The following is a 24,914-nucleotide window of genomic DNA, read 5'->3' on the forward strand; positions in this document are numbered from 1 at the left end:
AGCCAAACACTACTCCACAGGCACAGCCATGCAGTGAAGACAAAACAAGACTCTCTCTCCTGAAAAACCAGGTTTATTTACACAGTGATAATTGGTAACGCATTCAGCTTCATTGCTCTGGCCACCTGGGTCTCTGCTCCTAACACAGAGAAAGACTTGACCCTCCGCTCCCTGCACAGTAACGCAGACAAAACCAGAGGGCAGGGACTACGGAGAGGGGCCGTGCGTTGTGCACAGGCAGCGTGGAAACGGGACTCTCCACTCCTGCCTGAGGAAAGCCTTTACTTAGCAGGTCCAGCCTCCTCTGCACCTCAGGGTGCTGCTCGGTTGCACCCGGGCCGGAGGGAGGCGCTGCCTTACACAGCCGTGCCCTGGGGGCGCTGCAGCACCTCCTCCCGGCAGCCCTTCAGCAGCTGGTTCAGCAGGGTCTTCTCCAGGTCCCTGTGCTGGACGAGCGGGGGCAGCGGGTTCCCCTTGTACTCCAGCACGCCCAGCTTGGCCCGGTCCAGGTTCTTGCCTTTGGGAACCTGCAGCAGTCGCGTATAAGGGCTGCTGTAGTCCCGGAAACGCAAGGCCAGCACCTTGAACAGCTTGTGCACCAGGTCCTTCTCCTGCCGGGGCAAAGTACGGGACAGTGGCTGGCGGGCCCCCTCCCCCAGCCTCCCCAGGCCCCGTCGCCCGCCCTCGCGCGCTCACCGTCAGCCAGAAGTCGGCCATCTGCATGGCGCGCTCGTCCGTGTCGCCGCGCTTCGCGTAGTCGATCAGCTGCGGGCACCGGGACGTCAGAACGGGGCAGGGGGAAGGGACCGAGACCCGCCCCCGCCCCGGCTCCCGCGCCTTCCCCCCGCCCCGGCCCCGGCCCCGCTGACCCGGTCGGCGTAGAAGCGCGCCTCGTCGGCGCGCGCCCAGGGCAGCGAGAGCCGCTCGTGCCGCACGAGCGCCGTGACCAGGTTGCGCAGCAGGTCGAGGCGCGAGCGCGGCCCGAGCCCGAAGCGCCGGTGCACGCGCCCGTGCGAGATCGCCGCCGCCAGCGACAGCCTCATCCTGCGGCCCCGGCGGAAGTGGCGTCTGCGCCGCGCGCCGGAACCGGAAGCGCGGGGGGGGGGGAGCGCGCGGCTGTGACGCGCTCGGGCTCGCCGCGTCCGGTGAGGCGGGGCCCCGTCCCCGCTCACCGCGCCTGCGCGCTGCACTGCTGCCGCCTTCCGCGCCGCCTCGCCGCGCTTGAAGGCTGCCCTCCGGGGTGCAAACGGTTGCGCCCTCCGGGGTGCACCCTAGGGGTGCAAACGGACTCGCAAAATGCGTTGCGCTGCTGCCCTTCTCCCTCGCCCGCTCGTCCTGGTGGGAGCCGCTGCGGTGTGTGCTGCGAAGTCCGTCGGAGCGCGGGGAGCCCGCGGCAGGGGCCATCAGGCAACATGTTTCGGTCGGAGTGGCGGAAACCCGCGCAATGCCTACCTCGGCGTGCCGGGAACACAGCGCGAGGGCAGGGTGCTCCGCGTGTGGGCTCCCCGCAGCTGGGCCGGCTGCAGCCGGGGGCTCCACGCAGCTGTGCCGCGCTCCGCAGCTCTGGCACCAGCTCCATGTTGGCGGCGACTGCACGGGCACCTCGGGTGGGGACGGGACGCTGCAAGCCCTGCTGGGAGCAGCCCCGTCTCCAGCAGCGACCCGGAGCCAGGGCTGGCTGTGGTGTGCCCCGCAAAATGGCCTGCCCTCCCCCCACACTCACAGGAGCTGCTTCACACTGGACCCTGCTGCCTGCACCCAGGGATCCTCTCAACCCCCACACTCGGCACCATCCTCTGGAAGGGGCTGTCTCCAAATTCTCATCTTTCACTTGCATATTTCTGCAGTCCTTATACGTTTGTAACTTCATTACTTTGCGTGCCCCTCTCACCACTACCTTAGTTTCATAGGTGGTCGGGTCGGAAGGGACCTGAGCAGATCATCAAGTCCGACCCCCTGCCCTGGCAGGAAAGGATGCTGGGGTCACACGACCCCGGCATGGTGTCTTATCTAGCCTCCTTTTGAAGACCCCCAGGGTAGGAGCCAGCACCACTTCCCTTAGAAGTTGGTTCCAGCTCCTAGCCGCCCTGACCGAAGTAGCGTTTCCTCAGATTTAGATTGGACATTAGGAAGAACTTCTTCACAGTTCAAGTGGCCAGGGTCTGGAACGGGCTCCCAAGGGAGGTGGTGCTCTCCCCTACCCTGGGGGTCTTCAAGAGGAGGTTAGATGAGTATCTAGCTGGGGTCATCTAGACCCAGCACTCTTTCCTGCCTATGCAGGGGGTCGGACTCGATGATCTATTGCGGTCCCTTCCGACCCCAACATCTATGAATCTATGAACAAGGTCCCTTTTCTCTCGACTCCCTTGGATCCTAACCCACAGAGTCTCTGCTTGTCCGTCCTCTGATTCCAATTTGATTAGGGAAGATGTGTACTTTTCTTTGACATAGAGAGCAACACCCCCTCCTTTTTACCCTTCACTATCTCTCTTGTACAACCTATTCTTACCACCCAGTCATGAGTAGAGTCCCATCAGGTTTCCGTTATACCCACTAGGTCAAAGTTATTGCTTGCAAGCAAGAGTTCTAGATCCTCTTGCTTGTTTCCCATGATCCTGGCATTTTTATATATATATATATATATACTTTTAATTCCTCTGGTGGCTACCGCTAGATTGCCCCTATACTCCTGTCTAATAGGTTCTTTGATGCTTACCTGGGCTGATCTTATGGGTATCTCATGATTTAGTATTCCGTGGATCCCTTCGTCTTTGTCCTCCCCTTCCCTCGACAAAACTAGTTTAAAGCCCACTGGAGGAGATCAGCCAACCTGAAAGAGAACACATGCTTACCTTTGGGGGAGATTTCATAGATTTCATAGACATTAGGGCTGGAAGGGACCTCGGAAGATCATCGAGTCCAGCCCCCCGCCCAAAGGGCAGGAAGTCAGCTGGGGTCATAGGATCCCAGCAAGATAAGCATCCAGTTTGCTCTTGAAGGTGTTCAATGTAGGCGCTTGAACAACCTCCGGCGGCAGGCTGTTCCAGACCTTGGGGGCTCGGACAGTAAAGAAATTCTTCCTTATGTCCAGCCTGAAACGGTCTTGAAGTAGTTTGTGACCATTCGACCTCATCATCCCTTGGGGCGCTCTGGTGAACAAACGTTCCCCCAGATACTGGTGGTCACCCCTGATAAACTTGTAGGTGGCCATCAGATCACCCCTGAGCCTGCGCTTTTCCAGGCTAAAGAGCCCCATGGCTCTCAGCCTGTCATCGTAGGGTCTGCTTCCCTGACCTCTGATCATTGCTTCCCTGACCTCTGAGAGACGTAGCCCATCCCACCCAAGCATGTCTCTTGTTTGGAAGCATGGGTTGTGGCCCAAAAAGCCGAAGCCTGTCTCGTAACGCTAGCTCCAAAGCCGTAAGTTGACCTCCCTGATGCAGGTCTTGTCTCAGCTGCCTGCGGAGACTTCAGGATTGATTGAGAGTGTGGTCGAGGGGTAGAAAGGTAAGAAAAGTTTATTGACTTAACAAAATCATGACTACGCATAGTATACTAAGACAGATAATGACAGACAATAATAATTCGCGTTGGCAACTTATCGGCAGTCCCCTCTGATGCCTGATGTACGACAAGTTTCTCTTTCTACAGAGCTCAGCAAAGTCAGGCATGCCCCAATCAGCGCTGTCTGAGAGGTACCAAGAAGGACCCTGGTATTCAGTCCTTGGGCGCCTAGAGATCCACAGGCCCACTGATCTAGGTTAACAGCTAAGTAATCCCTTTCACAGAGCTGTATCTTCCTTCTGAATGATTTCCGTGTGTGCCAGCTAATTTATAATTTCTGAGCTGTGCTGATAAGTTACAGCCATTCATGTTCTTTTTACTTTAACTGTCCTTAGACTAATCAATAGCAATACAAGCCTTGCATTCCTTTGATAAGATTAATTTTAACTACGCCACAGGACCTTACTACTTCAAGGCTTTGCTAAATTTACTAGGCCTTACTTCATACAAGGCCTTACTACATCTTAAACTTTAATTAGGCTCTTAGCAACAACATATAACTTAATATCTAAACAAATGACAGAAAAACACTTGGTCTAATCTTCATAGAGCCTTCAGCAAGCACCTTTATCACACAGACATAATTTTCAGCTGTCACAGGTCTCGTGGCGTTGTCCACGTCTGCTCACTGGGAGGATAGATGAGAAGACCACCTGTGCCCCGTCTCCTTCAGCTTGGCCCCTAGAGCCTTGTAGTCCTTCATGAGGTGATCTGGACTGTTCCCAGCCCTATCGTTAGTGTGCACATGGATTAGGACCACGGGGTAATAATCGGTGGGCTGGATAAGGTTCAGGATCATCTCTGTCACATCTCGAATCCAAGCTCCAGGCAGACAGGAGACCTCATGTGTCATGGGATCAGGGTGACAGATGAGCCCCTCTGTTCCTCAGGATGGAGTCGTCTATGACAAGCACCCGGCGCCTCTTCTTCCTCTGGGTGTTCTGGCCTCCTCCAGTCTGTGCTGTGCGTGGAGTGGCCTCCTCGCCCAGCGTTTCTTCCCCCTTCTTCCTCCTCCAACGTTGCCAGGGCCTCATACCTCTTCCCCAGCTGGACTGGGGGAGCTGATACTGCGCCACCGTGAGCAGCCCTGGCTCTGGAGGGAACCTTCTGCCATTCCGCTGTGGAGGGCACCTCCCGGGGTGCTTCTCCATCTGGTGCTTGGCCCTGCAGAAAATGGAAATACCTGTCAATTTCATCCTCTGCCTTCCTGATCCCCCTCAGCCTGCTAACCCCTGCCTGGAGCTCCCTCATTTGCCCCTCCAAGGCCCAAAGAAGGGCACATGTGGGTCAGGTGGGGAGACCACCGCTCCCTGCCCCCCTGGCCCACAGGGCATCCCCCACAAGCAGAGGAGCAGGGTGTCGCCATCCCCACCCTGGGCTCTGTCTGGGTGGTGGCCTCAGAGGAGCCCTGGGTAGGTGGCGCCCTCCGGGCAAGGTCCCTAGCAGCACTCCATGTCCTTGCCATTACTGTAGTTTGTGGTGCTTCCTTCCTTCCCTTGCTGAAGCTTTCCTCCTGGCCCTCCTGCTTGCCCGCCTGCTTGCCCGTCAGCATGAACATCAGTGCAAACACCAGCGCCCCTTACAAAGCGCGCCTGTTTGTGCACTCTGTTTGTGTGCGTGGCTCGGGAATGCGGCTCCCTGCTGGATCAGTCAAAAAGGATCTGGGGGGCTCCCCCTCCAGATCCTCCTCAGCTGCCTGGTTCCTCTACCCCACTTACGTGTGGGGGATCAGCTGCTGGTGCCCCCACCACTGCCTCTGCTGCCTCTGTTGCAGGCGGTAAGATTTAGGGGGCACAAGTGTGTGTGGTAAGCCACACGTGCCCAGTTTGCTCCTCTCTGCTCCTCCTATAAGCCCCAACTCCTGGGGGATGTGACAGACTGTGGCTTTTAACAGCCGCAGTTTGAATCTCCCCAGTGAAGTTATTTGGAGGCCATCTCTCCCCAGCAGACCACTGCCTCTCTCGCCAAACAGCGGACTGTGATCGTGGAAGCCAAAGCCTTCGTGATGACACCAGTGCTGCAGTGTTTGGTTGGACTACCTCAATCCTCCTCTCCCTCCTCAGCCCATAACTTGAAACCAGGAGGATTGAGGAAAACACCACCTGCACCCCCAACCCCCTAAGCCCCACTCCCAGAGCCCTGTAGCCTCTCATGACATGGCCAGGACTGCTCCGACCCATGTCATTTGTGCCCACATGGATAAGGAGCATAGAATAGTGGACAGTGGGCCGGATGTGCTTTGGGATCCTCTCCACTATGTCCTGGATACGGGATCCCAGGAGGCAGCAGACCTCCCAGGCTAAGGGGTCAGGGTGGCAGATCATGCCCTCAGTCCCACCCAGGAGGGAGTCTCCCAGAACAACCACTCTACGTGTGGTCTTAGAGAGCAGGGGCAGTAGCTGTGAATGGTCCTCCCTTGCCTGCAGGAGCTGCCAGCTCTGCAGGCTCTACTGGGGCTGCAAGAGGTCCGTACCTGTTGCAAAGCTCCAGAGGGGAGGGGACCCTGGTGCAGTGGGCCCTGGGGCCATTGACCACCTTTGTCCAAACCCTTGGCTGGACATTGTGGGGGATCCTCAAGTCCTCCCTTGTCCTGGAAGGTGACCTTGGTCTACCCTCGGCCTCCAGGGGGTGAAGGGCCTGGCAGTAGGAATCTATCACCTGCTCACCATCCCTGATGGCATGCAGTCTCTGGACTGCGGTCTGGAGCTCCTCTATCTGGTGCCCCAGAGACTCCAAAGTGGAGCAGACCTTGCAAGGGGAGGTGGCCATGCTCCCGGTCCCATGTGCCAGGAATCGTGCCAGGCAGCCCCTGCAGCCGAGAGCCAGGGGCTCGGTCCGTGTGGAGCCCGGAACCACGGGCCATCTGGGTGGAGACCTCAGAAGTACCTGGGGGGAGGTCTCAGATGCTGTGGGGAACCTCGGGGTGAGGCATGTGGCCATCCACATTGTACTGCTGGTAGTCCAGCTACTGCTGTGACAACCTTCCTTTGGGGCCCGCTGGCAGGGCCTCAGGCCCTCCCACGTGCCCTCCTGCGTGAACGCCCATGCCGGGCCTACAAGTGTGTCTGTTTGCACGTCCTGTGTGTGAGGTTCCAGTCGCGTGGCTCCCTGGGGGGCTGGGCCAAGTAGGAGCGGGGGATGGGGGTGTCCCTCCTTGGCCCCACTCAGCTGCCCTGTAGCTGACTGAGTCTGGGTCCCTCCCTCCCTCCCTCCCCCGTCACAGGCCCCACCTACCTCTGGCTGCACTGGGGGGGTCCAGGTTGGTGTCCTGCTGGGGGGTCCTGGGGGTCCCTGGGCTCAACGGGGGCGTGACAGGCTTCTGTCCGTGCATCCCTCGCTGAAGCTGGGGGGTAAACTACGGCCTTGCTGTTTGGTGGGCCCTTGTTAAACTGCACACATGCACAGAAGGGCTTGCCAGTGGTGCCATGCCACTCTTGGGGCTGGGGGGTCCCTGCCCCACAGAAGAGGGGGACAGGTAAGTGCCCCCTCCTTCCCCTGTCTCACTCACACACTGGGCATGTGAGATAAACTTTGTTGCTCTTGATAAAGTTTTGTAAGTAATCCATGTTAGTTTTGAATAACTATAAGCTTTACGGTTATGCACATGGCACTCTAGAACAAAATTGGTGTGGCCTCCCTGCTTATTGTCAGCATGTGGTGGTGGTTGTAACCATTAGAAAACATTGCAACTTGCCAGTGTGCCTATGGAAGAAAATACCCAATTCAGGAACTGCATGTATTTCTACTCTGTGTATTTCAACATCAAAGTAGTTTATATAAAAAAGGAACTGTAAATGCTTGGACTAATAAAAATGTAACTCACTCATGGTTTTGCTAAATCCTCAATGGAAACATTAGTAGAGGCCTTTTTATGTAAAACAGAAAGAATCTTGTGTCTCCTGTTGTTTGTATCCTTGCATCAAAAAGCATGCCTTTTTCCAAAGCTAAGAACCAGCATGGGGGTGGGCTGGGGTTGTTATCCAGGTTGATTAAGATTCCTTGGGTACTGGGCATCTCCGTGCCTATCATAGCTGCCCCCAAAATGGTGTTAGGGGAGGCCGCAATCAGCCTACTCCAGTTCCCCCTCCTCCTGCGATCACCACACACGGCCAGCATGAATTAATACCCCCGCCTCTACCACCGCACAGCAGGGGGATGCTGTGGTTGAAGTGAAGAAAGAAACAGGAATTTCCTTATAACTTTGATAAGAATTGAATTTCAGTCTTTTAACTGCTGCATTGGCAGATCATCATATGACAGTCATATCCCCCCACAGGTTTTCTTTCTGCCTTTCTTCTCAATTCACATGCAACCCAAAAACAACCCAGACCCCTCACCCATGCCCCCCAAACACTGCACCTCCTACCAATGTTCCCTCTAAGGTGTAGCGATCAGTCCATTCCCAAAGTGGTGCTGCTTCCCCCTTTAATATTTAATGTTACACTGTATACCAGATGCATTCTTAATATTGTCTCAGTCTACTTATTATCTTATTAGATGTTTTTCTTTAAAGGCCCAATTCTGCTTTTAATGTGCATTGTTGTAAATAAAGGAAGAAATTAGCTGTAATACCCATATGCTACCTTGTAATCGTGTCGCTATGGCCAGGATTAAAACTTAATTAATACTTAAATATGGGCAACCATTTGAGCTCTCTGTCTTCAGTTACCAAAGAGCTGCTTTTGTCTCCAGTACCTTTGTTAGGTGAAGTGTGTCATGTCTCTTGGACCCACTTGCAGGCAGCGAGGCACGTGGCACCGCGCTCAAAGGCTGCAGGGAGGCGCGGAGCAGGCGAGCGCGGAAGACCCGTGGGGCTGCCGGGCTTTGACGCGGGAGCTGTGGGGCTTGCGGCACGGGGATGAAAGCTAAGATTAGGGTGAAGCCGGCGGGGCTCGGCGTGAAGCTTGTCTAAAGGGGCTGCGGAGCGGAGCAGTGACCTGGAGCCAGTGGAGCCCGTGCGGTGCCCGGCTTGGTCTCCGCCCCTGCCTTGCCTCGGAGAGGAGCCGCTGCCTGCTCCGCGCTGCAGGCACGGAACAGGAAGGGACGGGGGCGGTGATTGCCCACTGATCAGCGACCCAGCCCCTCACGGGCTGCTCTGGCCGGTGCTGCGCTCTCCCTCCCCGCGGGAATGCCGGTGAGGAGCGGAGCGGAGCAGGGTGGAGCGGAGCAGCCTCCGCGCAGCCAAGCAGTAAGTGTCCCACGCCGGCGCCCGTGCGCGGCATTAAAGTTACTGCGCGGTAACATTTTGTACCGTGCGCAGCTTAGAGGGCACCTTGCCTCCTACCTGACATCATGCATAGAGCATGTCCTGCTCATGTGCCACACAGAGACCTCCCCGAGAGCCTGTTATGAACAGAGTATCAAATAAAAATGTATCTCAGAAAGACTTTATTCAATGACAAAGTAATAGGAAATGCAAGACGAAATATAACAATGATCAATTCACACAATTACAGAGCACATTCCTCCTCCTGAGCAGCTGTGATGTGTGCTGCCAGGCAATTTCTAATGACAGCTCCCCTGCTGCTGTTTGCCTGTATGTCTAACCCCCTCCCTCCCATCCTGCTCTCTGTATGACCCTAGCAGACTCGCTGGGTGGAATTAAATGTTGTTTTCAAAACTCACTGAAAACCTCACCCCTAGTCTCACAGATATTATGCAGCACACGTTGCCACTATGAAAAGGCTGTTGTAATCAGCATCAACCTCTAGCCTGTAGTTGAGTGATCTCCAACGGGATTTCAACCACTCACATGCACACTCTACGCTCATGTGGCACTTGCTTAGCTGCTTGATGAACAGGAATTTATGTGGGTCACTCACTTGCCCCTGTAGGACTTCCTAAGCCAGGGCAGAAGTGACTAAGCCATGTCAGCAAGTATCAGGGGTGCACTAAAACACCCTGGATGACAACCTCCTCCAGTCCTGGGGCATATGGACCCTTGTCCATCAACCCAGGCAGTGGCGAGTTGTGAAACACACATGCATCGTGGGTGCTTCCTGCCCATCCCATGTGAATGTTTGTAAATCTGCCTTGGTGATCCACAACAGTTTGCAGAATGTCAGAAAGAAACCCCTTTCTGTTTATGAATGAATAGTTGTCCTGGGACTGGTTTAGGACAGGAATATGCATGCTGTCAAGTACTCTCCCATGCAGTTCAGGAAGCCCATTGTCTGGTATCCTTCCACCACCTCCCAGGGGTTACTTAAACATATCATTTTGTTTGCTGCCAGCTCCTGAAGCAGGTAGCCTACCTTGCTGATCACCCTCCCAGCAGTGCAGGGAGCCATGTTGAACTGATTCGCAACATGGTGCAGGCTTGTTGGAGTAACCAATTTATTCACAGCCATGGCAACACGCTTATCTGGGCTGATGGGATTCCAAATGACAGTTCTCTGATGCTGGATGGACGGTTTCAGCAAACTAACCATGTGGAAGAACATTTTTTTGCTCATTCTTAGTGTTTCCAGCCACTGTTCATCATTCCATGTTGACATGACTATTCTTTCCCACCAGTCCGAGCTGCTTTTGTGTGCCCATACCTGATGAGGTTTGCCCTTACTGTATGGCCAGGAAGCCACTAGTATCTTTGGAAACCAAGCTTTTTGTTTGTTGCAACGTGAGAGCAGCTTCCACAGTCCAATTAAGAGCATTTTCTTGAAGGCAAACATCCAAAGTTGGCTGTTCAGGAGGACTTTTAAAAGACAAGACCACTGGTGCATCAAGCTGGTAAAGCCCATCGGTAGGACCATATGTTTGCAATGTGAATGTTTGACGACTTTCAAGATTAACCTCTGCTTTCTGCTTAATCCGTCAAGCTTTTTGGAAGACATTGTCTTTAGCAAGCAGGAAACGCAAAGATTTTGGTCTGTTGTGTTCCCTGTTGCTCAAAGCCTGCAAGTTAGTCTGTCCTAATGTACCAGGAAACCACTTGTGTCATTTACATGTCAATAGCTACACAAAGCATCATGTGCTTCCTGCAACTGTATCTTTCCAGTTTTGGTTTAAAAGAGCTGAAATGTTACCACATTCCTATTATGCCTAATATTTCCTAAACTTAGAGCATTTCACATTTGATGTGTGAAACACACCCTCCCCCAACAAAAGGTAGGCTATGCTTGTCTATTGTGAGAAATCACCTGTTGTCTGCTTGAACACTACCAAACCATACAGCATCCACACCACCTCTTACATATTCCTTGGGTTTTGTCCCAATAATTTACATCTCTTTTGAATGCAGGGCTGTGAATTCAGACTTCCCTGGTGTTGCTTTTCAGCTGAAGGTCAGGGCTGCCCAAGCAAACAATTTTAAATGGTTTTGGATGGTCTCCCCAGGAAAGAGGGCTTCTCCAGTCATTATGGATGGGTGCAGCCTGCTCGTGCCTTTGCATGAAAAAATTGTTAACCTCAAGCACATAGAATATTCAACTTCTATGCTCTGCACCTAAAAAAGAGATTATGGCACACCACACACATTACCCAGCCGGTGTTTTTCCAGGCGGAGGGGTACCAGGTACAGGCAAGTAAGGGACCAGATGCCTTGAGACTGGGCAGAATACTTTTGGGGTGCAGCCTTAATAAGATGGTTGGGTGCTAGCTAGTGGTCTTTCATTGCTAACTCCTGCGGAGTTATTTTAACAATGACTCGCTGTTATTTAAAAACAAAATGTTTGAAAGTAGTTGAAGACCTCATGAAAGCTTTCTTTTTCTTTGTACACAGCAACCCCTGGATCATCAAGAGCAGCTGTTAATGCTCAACGTCAGCACAATTATCAATCAAATCAAAGAGCAACTGAGGAAAATATTCTTCAGCTACTGGCAGAAGCGTCCCAAGACATATCTATGTCCACTGACCAAATGACATCCAAAATTAAGGATATCGTCAATGGGTTAAAGAGGAGTGAGGAAGCCAATTTACAGATTATGCAAAGCAGAAGAAATCAAATGGTAGAATGTTTTATGGAGTTCAATACAAAGGTTGATCATATTTTGCAGCTGGATCAAAGGTTTAGACAGGAGTACTAACAGAGTTTTTCATGACTGCAAAAGTACTGAGAGCAGGATTGACAATGGGCTATCCCATACAACTCTCCATTCTTTTCCAGAGAGCCATGCCTCCTCTAGCTGCAAGAGGAGAGCCCCAAAGCGGTTCAGGGTTGAAGGGCAGGAGGATACTGGGTAGCCTCGAGGAGGGTCAAAGGGGGACATCTCATGGGGCAGCCAGTTCTCATGACTAAAGCATGCTCTATTACCACTTGTGGTGGTGTGTTTCTCCCTCATGTGCTGCCGCCCCAATTTTCTCAAAGCAAGATTGTACATCTCTGTCTCTCTCTAACATTAAAGATGGGGATGGGGGGGTGAACCAGGTTAGGTTCACTTTGTATCTGTCTTTTTTCGCTACCTGCTTTAGGAATTTTTTGGAAAACTCTGATAGAAATAAAGTTCCACAAAGGACTTCGGAAAATGTCCTGTACTGTTTTTTCCGTATAAGTAAAGGCTTAAATTCCATTTTAAATCCACCTGAGTTCCAGACTTCAAAGAATACCAAAATCAGAGTAGCAATCCAATTCCCATGCTCTAACACCAGAAATGCCTGTGTATAGGCAGCGTGAAGGATGCACCATGACAGGGCAAGAGAAGCCCAGCGCAGCATGCTTGACAAGGCTGGCTGGTTAACCCCAAGGGGCATTACACCATATACATGGGTAAATCTTCAATAATACACTGTGTCCAGCCCTGTATAATATTTTCCTTTTTAACTGTCTTTTCAAGACAGCCTTGAAAAAGCTGAACTACCTTTATTGAAGACCACAAAGGGAGGGAAGATGCTTTGTGAAAATCTTTTGTGATGCTGGGTGGGGTGATACAGGGAGACAGCCACAATATGAATCCCAAAACTGGCAACACCCAGCTTGGGGCCTGCAAGACCAAAGCTACTGGCTTGTAGCTGAGGGCACTTATGAAGCAATGATGACCAGCCATTAGCCCTTTACAAAGGTATTAGGGGAAACACCTTACATAATGTAGTATATATTATATGCAGGGCACAGCAGGAACCCAGAAAGCTGTGAGATGCCTTTCCACTGCCCACTGTGCCATTTTTCTCATCACCAGGCATGGGCACCCACTCGTGGTCCTACCCTACCTACTCCATCAGTACTATGGATAAGCCCACAACCCCCACTCCCCACTACTTCTGGTATACACTATTGTGTACATGGTGCCGCCACACAACCGTCTTGCCAGTCTGGCACCAATACGGCCCCCCCAGTACAGCCCCCCAGCCCTGCGAGTGCCCCTCTTTCATGTGTGCAAGTGTGCACATGTGCATGCATTTATGCAGACGTACGGTCTGCATACCCATGTGCACTTCTATGTGTGTACATGTGTGTATGCATCTGTACGTGCATGTGGGCTTATTATGTTTATGTGCATATCCACGTGTGTTTGTGGGGGAGTGTGTGTGGACACAACATACTCCCATGGGGAGCTGGGAAGTGTTGGGGGAAGATGTGGAGTGCCCGCCAGGCTGGCTGCATGTGGACCGTGAGCTATGCTATCGGCCCTTAAAGGAAGCTGCACATGGGAGGTGCTGAATCCAGTCGGGACACTTGTATAGCTCGTGTTCCATGTGGCAGCCGGATGGACACTCTGGCCAGAAGGTTTGCAGACAGCCAGGAGCAAGGGGGGTTTGCAGCCTCCCCACTCCCAGCCAGAGGGCCCGAAGCTGGCTGGGGGCTGAGGGATTGGAGAGGTTTACAGCTGGCCAGGCACTCCGGCCAGAAGTGGGGAGACTGCAACCCCCCCCAGCTGTAAGCCACCACCACTCCATCAGCCCCCAACCCCCCGCCAGCTTCAGGCACTCTGGCCAGCTGGGAGGGAGGGAGGAGGCTCCCTGCTCCCAGCAGACTGTAAACCGCCCCACTCCCTCAGCCCCCAGCCACCTTCCTCCCCAGTCCTACCCCAGAACCCCCCCAGCAAGCCCCACCTACCACTTCACAGGCTCCAGAAGGAAAGTGAGCCTGACCCAAACCTTAGGACTAACTAAAAGCTTCAGGTCCTGCCCTTCCCCTTCTCCCTCCCCCTCTGGACAGGGTTGGGGCTTTCCTGTCCTTTTTGCAATCAGCTCTCGCAGGCTGGAACTCAGCCAGTCTGCAAGAGCTCTTTGCAAAAAGGGGAAATGCACAGGTTTCTTTGCTAGAAGGGAAAAATCTGTGTTTTCTCTGCTAAAAATGGGAAACCCGTGGTTTTCTCCATTTTTCCGTGGGAAACAGAAAACCCAGATCTTTGCTGGTGTGTTTTTTCCGCTGTGTGAATACGCTGGTGCTGAGCCAGGCTGGAGGAGCGAGTGAAGCTCTTCCCACACTCCAAGCACTGATGTGGTTTCTCTCCTGTATGGATATGCTGGTGCTGAGCGAGGCTGGAGGAGCGAGTAAAGCTCTTCCCACACTCCAAGCACTGATGTGGTTTCTCTCCTGTATGGATATGCTGGTGCTGAGCCAGGTTGGAGGAGCGAGTGAAGCTCTTACCACACTCCAGGCACTGATGTGGCTTCTCTTCTCTGTGGATGAGCTGGTGCTGGAAAAGGTGGGAGGATCGGGCGAAGCTCTTCCCACACTCCGAGCACTGATGTGGTTTCTCCCCTGTGTGGATAAGCTGGTGCTGGGCCAGGTCTGAACGTAGAGTGAAACTCTTCCCACACTCTGGGCAGTGATGTGGCTTCTCTCCTGTGTGGATGAGCCGGTGTCTTCTCAGGGTTGTGGAATGGTTGAAGGTCTTCCCACACTCCAAGCACTGATGTGGCTTCTCTCCTGTGTGGATACGCTGGTGCTTAGTCAGGCTGAAGGAATGAGTGAAGCTCTTCCCACACTCCAGGCACTGATGTGGCTTCTCTTCTCTGTGGATGAGCTGGTGCTGGACAAGGTGGGAGGATCGGGTGAAGCTCTTCCCACACTCCGAACACTGATGTGGTTTCTCCCCCGTGTGGATAAGCTGGTGCCTGGCCAGGTCTGAACGTAGGGTGAAACTCTTCCCACACTCTGGGCAGTGATGTGGCTTCTCTCCTGTGTGGATGAGCCGGTGTCTTCTCAGGGTTGTGGAATGGTTGAAGGTCTTCCCACACTCCAAGCACTGATGTGGCTTCTCTCCTGTGTGGATACGCTGGTGCTCAGCCAGGCTGAAGGACTGAGTGAAGCTCTTACCACACTCTGGGCACCGATGTGGCTTCTCTCCTGTGTGGATGAGCTGATGCTGGACAAGGTGGGAGGAGCGGGTGAAGCTCTTCCTACACTCTGAGCACTGATATGGCTTCTCCCCTGTGTGGATAAGCTGGTGCCGGGCCAGGTGAGAGGCGCAGGTGAGGCTCTTCTCACACTCGAAGCACCAATGTGGATTCTTGTGTTTGTGGATGAGCCAGCGTTTGGTCAGGTTGGAAGACAAGTCAAAACTCTTCCCACACACTGAGCTCTGATGTGGCTTCTCCCCTGTATAGATATGCTGGTGCTGAGCCAGGTTGGAGGGCTGTCTGAAGCTCTTCCCACACTTGGTACCATGGTGTGGCTGCTCCCCACTCTGTATGCACTGGTGCTGGGACAGGTCTTGCCAGCAGATGAAATTCTTCCTGCACTCAGTGTAGTGGTGTGTCTTCCTCCCCAGGTGGACGTGCTGGTGCTAAGACAGGGAGAAAAAATGGGTGAAGGTCTTACCGCATATTACACAGTGGTACCGACATTTCCCTCATGTGCCCATGTAGGTGCTTGTCCAGGTCTGAGGGGCACACAGAGCTCCCACATTTGGTGAAGCAGTGGGGGAGCTCTTCAGAATGGATCTGGGGGTAAGCAACCAGGGTCGAGAGGCAAGTGAAGCTCTTCCCCCACTTGATGCATACTTGGACCTTCTCCCAAGTGTGCCCTATCTTGTGAAGAGCCAGGAGAGATGGGCAGTTAAAGGTTTTCCTGACCTTGAAGCAGAGGTGGGCTCTGCCCCTGTGCTTGGCAGTGAGCTTCTGCTTCCCTGACACCCTCCCCACTGCCTTGGCTTGGATGGAGTGCCTCTTTCAAGTGGGTCTTTCGGTCCCTCATCTACACACACTCTTCCCTGCACTCAGGGCTCTTACTGGGTTCTGCCCCTTTTCTACTCTCATGCCCAATTGGAGATGGTACCTGGTTCACTGCTACATTCTTCATCTGCTTTTGGGGTCTCACCTGACTCCTGGGCCATTGTTCCTTCTCATGTCTCAAGGAGTCCATCTCACCCAAACTTCTTGGGGAAGTCCATGGTGGCCCCAGGTTTGCAGGCCCTTCCACAGGAGTCTCCTCCTCAGCTCCGTTCAGGAGCCAGGTACCTCCTACGGGGGGAAGAGAAACTCCAGATTAGTCCCTGCCCTGCTGGCAAGGGGCTGCGCACACCATGGAGGAGGCATGGGGAGCATGTGTCCCCTGGACCTGTGTATGGGGCTGTGGCTGTGGCTCTCTTTTGAAAGGAACAGGGCCGTGCTTCCTGCCTTCCTCCAAGGTCAGGTCTGGTGCAGGGAATGAGCCCATGGAGCTTTGCTCTGCTGACAAGTCCCAGCTGGCCTGTATATCACAGGAGTCTGAACCGGGTGTAAGGCCTTGGCATGACCCTGGACTCTGTGCTCAGTCTTTGTCTTTGTAACACTCAGGGCCCTAGACAGAAAGCAGGAAGGGGGCAATTCTGGTGCAAAACATGGGGCATTACCTTCCTGTCACAGCATGAAAGCTTCTGAATCCCACCCACATGATAGGGCCATTTAATGCAATCTGAGACCATGATGAAACAGTTCCTGGGTTACAGGTCAGTCTGACCAGAAGAAGCCAGGGAGAGCCCCAGCTTCTCTTTTGTCCAACAGGAATGGTTAAACAGAGTTTCTGTATGTCATCTTTATTTCCATGGGGGACTTCAAATCCCATCATGTCCTTGGAGTGGGTGTTAGAGAGGTATGGCTACCTTGGGCTGGGGAATGAACTCTTACATTACTGAGTGAAGATGCAAATTTAGATCATGGTATCCCAGGGAAACCAGATCTGGGCTGAAAAATCAAGACAGCAAACTCAACTGTCCCCTAAAAACTGTAATTAGGGGGGGAGAGAAGGGGAAAATCGCTCATCTCCATATCATTGCATTTCAGGGAGGGGGAACAACACCTGTCTGGACACATTACAGTATAATGTACTGTGTCTGAGGTCAGCACCCTGGAATGGCAGCACAGGGCATGTCAGTAGTTTCCAGGTTGCCCTAGCACTCTGGACATGGAGCATTTCTGAGAGGAGAGTTGGGTAGAGGGGACAGCTACAACTCACCTGGCAGCAGGTCCTCTGACCTTGAGATTTCCCCACCGTCCTCATCATCACAGACCCAGAGCTCCACCTGTCCTCGCTGGATGCGGTGGATTAAGTCAGGTGTGGGACCTTGATGTCCTGTTTGGGACAGTGGTTAAAGGGCGTTTGTGACTGGATACTGGATACAGAATAACCAACCAGGATTTGGGGAATGGATCCAATGAACTCAAGGCTTCATTGAGGAGGAAACATTTAGGGTGAAAGAGAAGGCACTGCAAGGAGAAGACTTGAAGAGATAATGGTCCTTGTCATGCAGGTAGTGGAGAAATGGTCATAAGAAACAAAGCACCAGCCACTCCCTGGCATAGAAATGGTATCAAACTGAGTCACCAAGGATAGGCATGGAGATGCAGTGATCCGTGATGCACTAGAGAGCAGAAAGATAAAGCTTTCACTTATGGATGGATAACATTTATCTCATCAGTGGCACTCCAGTTAAAGGAATGGAAGTGAGCTTATTCTCAGTGAAGGTTTAAAGTGAGGACCCATGGCAGTGAAAAGCATCCATGACAGGTGGCTGACAGTGAAACTGCTTTCTGGGAGAGAGGATAAATCAGCATCACCAGGGCAGAGGACAAGATGATATTATAAAAACTGTAGCTGCAGCTGAACCCAGCATCCCATCCAATGGGAGCATCATCCCAGGAATGGAGATGAGTCCACAGGTTGGTAAATACTGCTAAGTTCCTCGGAGTCATGGAAATGACAAAAAGAAGGCAAAAAGCACACACTTCATAGCATGTGAAAGGCCAGCATGTAGATGTGGTCTATGTGGTTTCTGTTGAGCTACAGAAAACATTTGAGAACTTCCTTAAGGAAATCCTCTGGGGGAAGCAGAGGGGAAAGAAAGTATTAGAAAAGCAAGCTAGCTTAGTAAAAGGTAAGTACCTCAACCCTGCACACAAGCCAGAACAAGTCCCTGCATCAGAGATCCTCTGGAAATGAAAAATGGTTTTCACTAGGCCCTGTACCTAGCGCACTTCTTATCAGTGATGGGTGTTTGATCTGCAGAGGGATTTTAGGAGGAGAACAAGAAAACTTTGGAGAATGGCAGAGTGAGCTTGAGAGCACAGGCCTTAATCTAAATACAGCCAAGCCAGAGTCGCTGGTCTATAGAGATGAAGATGTCAGGAAGCAATGTTAACAGAAGCTTCCAGTGACCCCTGGAAGTAGAGGTACCTGGGGTAGCATCATGTGTGCGCCTGTCACTAGAGGAAGAGTTGCGGAAATACATCATCCACGTGTTGTAGCAGCAGAGGCTAATAAAACTTCCATTAACCTGTGCTGGGTCATAACAAAAGGAGGAGTAAAAGCATTTAGATATTACTAAACTGAGCACTCTAGGACTGTTAAATGTGTTTGGACAGGACACACTAGTGAAGGGGAAAATTAGAGACATTCCCCAAGGAAGAGCTGTTAGTGAATTGATGCACAACAAATTGAAGATGATATGAACATGTTGACAAGGCAAAGGGAGATGATGTTGTCAAGAAACTGCTGGATAGGGAAGCACCAGCAGCTACAAGAATGGAGAAGACACAAGTGAAGGTGGCTGGATCAAATGAAGGAGGATCTGTCAATATATGTGAGAGAGGTCTGATCACTGACAAAGCAATGGGGAGGAAGCACCTTTAAACCACCAGCCAAAGGTGCATGAGGATGAGACTGCTCAAAACAGGAAGACAATACACTTCAAAGTTCACATAGCTCCAGGGGGAAGCAAGAACCAGAGCTTTACCCAGGGAAACAAGGGCTTGGAAATTCCTCAGCATCTGGTCCTGGTAAAGCACCTTGTCGTCATCTTCCAGCAGCTCCCACTCCATCTGTGTGAAATACACTGCCACATCTTCAAACACCTCCCGGAGCTGCAGTCACAAGTGTTACACTATCAGTGTCTCCTGTTCCAGCTGCTTCCAGCTCCCACAGCCCTGTCTGGAATCACTCTGTATTACAACTAATTGCAGGCTTTGTCATGACAGGTAAAGGTGCAATATTCTCCCCAGTCTTCAGGGGGCAGGAGATGTGATGTGGATGCAGCTGTGGACATAGGAGTTCATGTGTTGGGTTTACTCCAGCTCATCACATTTTATTTGCTCAGTCCTTTGAGGTAGCCTGGGCAGCACTTTTGAGAGAAGGGAGCCCTGGCTCTATGCATTCACAAGGCCCATGCCAGCACCCCCCTGGCTATCTGCACTTAGGAGGCAGCCCCTGCTAATGCCAGCTTAGTGTGTCTGCAGCCTCCATCACCACAGACTTGATGCCTTCAGGTCTCTCCTCACCCATATTGTTTACACCATCCCTGGCTCCTCCTGAGTTCTGCCCCAGCTTTATTCCCACACCCAACTGGACCTAGTGCCCAGCTTACCTCCAAGCTCTCGCCCTGTTTTGGAGGTTTGCTCTGCCATCTCTGCACTTGGCCTGGCTCAGGTGCCATGGAGCTCGTCTCCTCCAGTGTCCTTGGGGAAGTCCTCTGCAGCTCCAGGTTAACAGGCCTCTCCTCAGGAAGCTGCTGCTCAGCTCTGCTTAGGGTCCCAGCACCTTCAGAGTAGGGAAGAAAGTGCCTAGGTTAGCCCTGATGCTGCTAGCATGGCAAAAGGCCTGCTAGTCTCCTGTATGGGCCTGGGACTGAGGCAGCCAGAGGCTTCAGAGTGTGGAAGAGGGGGGAGAAGGAAGAATCAAAGTCCCACAGGTCTGGCTAACAGACCTGCACAAGCACAAAGCTGGAGATGAGCCCCAATAACTCTATCCCAGAGCAGGGTGGTGATCACAGCACCACAAAAGAGCCTGCAGTAACATCACTACCTGGGAAAGAAGCTCATGGGATGTAGGGACTGTATCAGATCCACATGTTAAGGGCAGGGGGAGAGGAAATGCAAGGTCAATCTTCTCTAGGCAAAACAAGAACAGCTAGTCTGTTGGGGCACCGACTCCATCAAAATGTTTTGGCAGACAGATGGATGGTGCCTCCTGCTGCTGGAAAGGGTAGAGCCACCACCCCTTACCTGCTCCTTGGGAAGGGTCTTGTTTGGGGCACCAGCCTGACAAGCTTCTTTCTGCCAACAACTCCCAGGTCTCTTCAGTTTCAGGGGAATCTGTAGCAGGACAGAGGTCTGGGTTAGCTGTACCTGAACCAGCCAGAGGCCACTGGGGAAGTCTCATTTCCCAGTTACCTGCACCAGCCCCTTATTGGGCACAGAGGGCTTACGGGGGCATGAGAAAGGGGTAAGTAGAGCACTGATCCTTAGAACAGCAAGCAGGGTGGATAAAAAAAAAAAAAAAATCAGATTATTTTTTATTTAATAGTATTTTATTTAAGATGCTTATTTAAAAAATAAACTTATTTAAAAGATAGTTTTAATTTAAGATATGTTAAAGCTCAGCCTTATTGCTTTCTACGATGAGGTGACTGGCTCTGTGGATGCAGGGAGGCCAGGGGATGTGGTAGTACCTTGATTTTAGCAAGGCTTTTGATATGGTCTCCCACAGTATTTTTGCAGGCAAGCTAACGAAGTAGGGGCTGGATGAATGGACTGTAAGGTGGACAAAAAACTGGCTGGAGCATTGGGCTCAGAGGGTACTAATCAATGGCGCAACATCTAGTTGGCAGCCGGTATCAAGTGGAATGCGCCAGGGGTCGGTTTTGTTCAAAGTCTTCAGCAACGACCTGGAAGATGGCAGAGTGCACCCTCAGCAAGTTTGCAGATGACACCAAGCTGGGGGGAGCAGTAGAAATGCTGGAGGGTAGGGCTAGGATTCAGAGTGACCCAGAAAAATTGCAGAATTGAGCCAAAGAACTCTCATGAGGTTCAGCAAGGACAAGAGCAAAGTCCTGCACTTAGGAGGGAACAATCCCATGCACCAGGTACAGGCTGGGGGCTGACTGGCTGGGCAGCAGCTCTGCAGAAAAGGACCTGAAGGTGACAGAGGACAAGAAGCTGAATAGGACCCAGCAGCATGGTTGCCAAGAAAGCTAACAGCATCCTGGGCTGCATTAGTAGGAGCGTTGCCAGCAGATCAAGGGCATAGATCCATAGATGTTAGGGTCGGAAGGGACCTCAATAGATCATCAAGTCCAACCCCCTGCACAGGCAGGAAAGAGTGCTGGGTCTAGATGACCCCAGCTAGATGCTCATCTAACCTCCTCTTGAAGACCCCCAGGGTAGGGGAGAGCACCACCTCTCTCAGGAGCCCGTTCCAGACCTTGGCCACTCGAACTGTGAAGAAGTTCTTCCTAATGTCCAATCTAAATCTGCTCTCTGCTAGCTTGTGGCAGTGATTCTTCCCCTCTGTTCTGTACTGGTGAGGCTACATCTGTCCCAGACAGGAGCAGACATTCAAGCCTCTCCCCACCCCCATGCAGAACAGCCTCTCAGGCACCCAGACCCATGCACAGGCCTACATCCAGTACCTCACCTGACTCCTGGTGGGGCGGGGGCTCGTTGGAGACATGAGGTGGCTTGTCCCCAGGTGCCCTCTGTCCTGCCTCCCCCAGAGACCTGTTGGTGTAATGGGCCTTTGGCTGCTCCAGCCAGCAGTCACCAGGGTCCTGCAGTGTCCCAGTGGGCTGCATCTTGTCTGAGGGCACCTCCTCAACCTTCACACTCACTGTGACCTGGGGATGAGATAAATATGTCACTGGAAAGCTGTGGGAATGGAAAGCAGGTGAAGATGGGGATGGCAGTATGAATGATCAGGGTTAAATGCTCTCAGCTGAAGCTTCTCATCCTCCCCCTATCACAGCTGGAACCCCTTTGGTCATGTTACAGCCCCACACTGTGCACCCACATCTAGCAGGATGGCCACAAACTGCTTCAGCATCACCAGCTCCAGGACCTGCTCCTTGCTGCAGTGCTAGGGCTCCAGCCAGAGCAGACAGAGCTCCCACAGGTGACAACAAACCTCCCACAGCCCCTTGACTTCCAGGTAGCGAAGGCCCCAGAAGCGCTGGCATCAGGTCTCTGGGGTGGGGTGGTTGTCCCTGGTGCACCTGTGGGGGTCTCTGAGGAAATCTCGGCCTCAGAAGGGGCTGCATGGCCTGCATCACCTCCTGCCCCCAGATCTGCCGCTGGACCAGCTCCTCCTGCAGCTGCTGCCTTATTGCCTGTGGTGCTGACCACCTTGGGGATGCCCCCCACCACATCCCAGGCTGGATGATAGGGGGGACTTATCCTGTCCCTCAGCTCCTGCCTGGAGCCCCTCTGGGTCCTGCTCCTCCAGCATCACCTCAGGCTGCAGCAAGGCTGCAAAAGGGAAGGGCCACAGCTGCCACCGGCTCCAGCACAGCCACAGTCTCCTCCAGGAGACGCCTCCCCTGCCTGCACCTGGGCTCCTGCTCCCCTGCGCTCAGGCACAGTGCCTGCCCACAGCATCGGGTCTGCAGGGCCCTGCGGGACAGGAGACAGCACAGATGTCACCATGTGACGGGAGACCCGGGACCACGACCCTGCTGCAGCCCCGAGGCAGAGCAGCCTCAGGATTGTCCTCGCTCCCCTCCTGCCCCACGCAGGCTGGCGGGACCACGCTTCCTCCAGAAACCCCCAACCACAGCTCTGCCCCCCCACAGGTCTCACGCCTGTCCCTGCCCCCCACCAGGCCCTGCAGCACCCAGCCTGGCCCAGATCCCCTGTACTTTAAGGGCCTCCAGTGCCCCCACAGCACCCACATGGGACACAGCGACCCCCCGGAGCCCCACCACAGGTCCCTGCACATGCCCCGGGCCCCCAGCACCAACCCACAGCCCACAGCCACGTGGCTGCACCACAGACAGGTGGTGTTCGCCTGGGAAGCGTCTTCAGCGCCTCCAAAAGCCCCAGACACCAGTGGAGCCTCCTGCCCAGCATCTCCTCACTCGCAGCCCCTGCCCCCCAGCTTTGCCAGTGCCCCTCGCTCTGGACCTGCAGCCCCTGCCCCCAAGCGCCCTTCACTCTGGACCCGCAGCCCCTGCCCACCCCCACCCCCCGTGCCCCTCGCTCTGGACCTGCAGCCCCTGCCCACCCCCCGTGCCCCTCGCTCTGGACCTGCAGCCCCTGCCCCCAAGCGCCCTTCACTCTGGACCCGCAGCCCCTGCCCACCCCCACCCCCCGTGCCCCTCGCTCTGGACCTGCAGCCCCTGCCCACCCCACGTGCCCCTCACTCTGGACCTGCAGCCCCTGCCCCCAAGCGCCCTTCACTCTGGACCCGCAGCCCCTGCCCACCCCCACCCCCCCGTGCCCCTCACTCTGGACCTGCAGCCCCTGCCCACCCCCCGTGCCCCTCACTCTGGACCTGCAGCCCCTGCCCCCAAGCGCCCTTCACTCTGGACCGGCAGCCCCTGCCCACCCCCACCCCCCGTGCCCCTCGCTCTGGACCTGCAGCCCCTGCCCCCAAGCGCCCTTCACTCTGGACCCGCAGCCCCTGCCCACCCACCCCCCGTGCCCCTCACTCTGGACCTGCAGCCCCTGCCCCCAAGCGCCCTTCACTCTGGACCCGCAGCCCCTGCCCACCCCCCCGTGCCCCTCACTCTGGACCCGCAGCCCCTGCCCCTGACTCCCAACCCGCAGCCCCTGCCCCCCAGTGCCCCTCACTGCCGACGCGCAGCCCTTGCCCCCCCGTGCCCCTCACCCTGGACCCGCAGCCATGCGGCGCCCCTGCCCGGCCCTGCCTCCGCGGCGCGGGCTCCGGCGAGCTGCAAACGCCGGCCGTGCAGCTGTCGCTGTCGTGGCTCCGCCCACACGTCACACGCTGACGTTCCGCGCGGCAGCGGCGCGTCACTCCCGCGCCTTAACCCTTTCGTGGCAGCAGCCGCGGAGTAGGAGGCGCTGGGCGGGCCGGGGGGGGGCTGCTGGTTTGGGGGTGCCCCCGCCCCCGCCCGTTTCCCCGGGCCTCAGGGTCTCCAGCGGCCTCCACGCCCGGAGCCCCCGTTTCCCCCCAGGACCCTGCGGCTCCTGCGGCTCGGTCTCCCCGGGCCTCAGTTTCCGCCGTGCCCAGATCCCCCCACGCCTGCCGGATGCCCTCCAGCCCTCCGCCTCCGGTTCCCCCGGCCCCCTCCCCTCCCCTCTCCGGCTTCTCTGCGCGTGCTCCGCCGCGGGCCTCACTTTCCCGAAGAGCCCGTCAGCCCCCGAGCCTGCCCTTCCCCGGCCTAGAGACCCCACGGCCCGGCCACCCCTGCCCCTGTGACCCCCAGCCCCACACCCAGGGCCATGACCCTGGTCCGAGGGGCTGCCCGAATGCCCGCCCCCGAGGGCCCGGGCACAGCTTTGGGGGAGGGAGGGAGGGGTCCCCAGCCCTGCTGGCTCTCGGGGTCCCTTGGCACCTGGCTCTGGGGCAGGCTCAGGTGCCCTGGCACCCGGGTCTACAAGGGTCTCAGTGTCCCCCGGCACCTGGGCTTAGGGCTAGGGGGTCTCGGGGGTCCTTGATGCTGCTGGCTCCAGTGGGGTCTCGGGGTTCCCCTGCACCAGCTCCCAGCGGTCTTGGGTCCCTGATGCGGCCAGCTCTGGTGGAGTCTCAGGGGCCCAAGACTTGGGCCTTGGGGTCCCCTGGCACCTGGCTCTGGTGGGGTTTCAGGGTCCCTTGGCACACGGGACTGGGGGGTCCCCTGGCACCTGGGTCCCCCCGCACTCAGCTCTGGGACAGTCTCGGGGTCCCCAATGCTGCTGGCTTTTGGAGGTTTCGGTGTCCCCCAGCACCCGGCTCTGTAGTGAGTTTCAGGGTCCCCAATGCTGCTGGCTCTGGTGGGGTTTCAGGGACCCTCAACACACGGGACTGGGGGGTTCTTGGCACCTGGGTCCCCCCGCACTCAGCTCTGGGACAGTCTTGGGGTCCCCAATGCTGCTGGCTTTTGGGGGTTTCGGTGTCCCCCAGCACCCGGCTCTGTAGGGAGTTTCAGGGTCCCCATTGCTGCTGGCTCTGGTGGGGTTTCAGGGACCCTCAACACACGGGACTGCGGGTTCATAGTTTCATAGTGTTTCGTAGTTCCATAGTTGGCCGGGTCGGAAGGGACCCGAGATCATCTAG

At 54.7% G+C, this 24,914-nt stretch overlaps 2 protein-coding genes across 2 annotated transcripts; both read right to left on the minus strand.

The window, feature by feature from the left end:
• Window positions 1-55: 55 nt before the first annotated feature.
• On the minus strand, window positions 56-1,073 carry MRPL17 (mitochondrial ribosomal protein L17). Its single transcript, XM_006257781.4, has 3 exons — window positions 870-1,073; window positions 697-765; window positions 56-611 (listed from the first exon to the last, which is right to left on the minus strand). The coding sequence occupies exons 1-3, from the start codon at window positions 1,041-1,043 to the stop codon at window positions 357-359; spliced, it is 498 nt and encodes a 165-aa protein (XP_006257843.1). The 5' UTR covers window positions 1,044-1,073; the 3' UTR covers window positions 56-356.
• Window positions 1,074-13,526: 12,453 nt separating this feature from the next.
• LOC102563463 (zinc finger protein 345) lies at window positions 13,527-23,842 on the minus strand. Its single transcript, XM_019483917.2, has 8 exons — window positions 23,523-23,842; window positions 21,336-21,534; window positions 19,925-20,014; window positions 19,288-19,460; window positions 18,661-18,787; window positions 16,884-17,000; window positions 15,768-15,910; window positions 13,527-15,234 (listed from the first exon to the last, which is right to left on the minus strand). Exons 2-8 carry the CDS (start codon window positions 21,490-21,492, stop codon window positions 13,762-13,764), a joined length of 2,280 nt encoding a protein of 759 aa, XP_019339462.1. The 5' UTR covers window positions 21,493-21,534; window positions 23,523-23,842; the 3' UTR covers window positions 13,527-13,761.
• Between the last annotated feature and the right edge of the window lie 1,072 nt (window positions 23,843-24,914).

The sequence above is a fragment of the Alligator mississippiensis genome, chromosome 3, assembly GCF_030867095.1.
Source record: "Alligator mississippiensis isolate rAllMis1 chromosome 3, rAllMis1, whole genome shotgun sequence".
NCBI lineage: Eukaryota > Metazoa > Chordata > Crocodylia > Alligatoridae > Alligator > Alligator mississippiensis.

Coding starts and splice junctions, on each gene's coding strand:
- MRPL17 (XM_006257781.4), bottom strand. CDS start 1,043: ATGAGGCTGTCGCTGGCGGCGGCGATCTCGCACGGGCGCGTGCACCGG. Junction 766..869: donor CGCGCTTCTACGCCGACCGG/GTCAGCGGGGCC, acceptor CGGTGCCCGCAG/CTGATCGACTACGCGAAGCG. Junction 612..696: donor TGGCCGACTTCTGGCTGACG/GTGAGCGCGCGA, acceptor TTGCCCCGGCAG/GAGAAGGACCTGGTGCACAA.
- LOC102563463 (XM_019483917.2), bottom strand. CDS start 21,492: ATGCAGCCCACTGGGACACTGCAGGACCCTGGTGACTGCTGGCTGGAG. Junction 19,461..19,924: donor AGACCCTTCCCAAGGAGCAG/GTAAGGGGTGGT, acceptor CCTACTCTGAAG/GTGCTGGGACCCTAAGCAGA. Junction 18,788..19,287: donor AACAGGGCGAGAGCTTGGAG/GTAAGCTGGGCA, acceptor TTGTGACTGCAG/CTCCGGGAGGTGTTTGAAGA.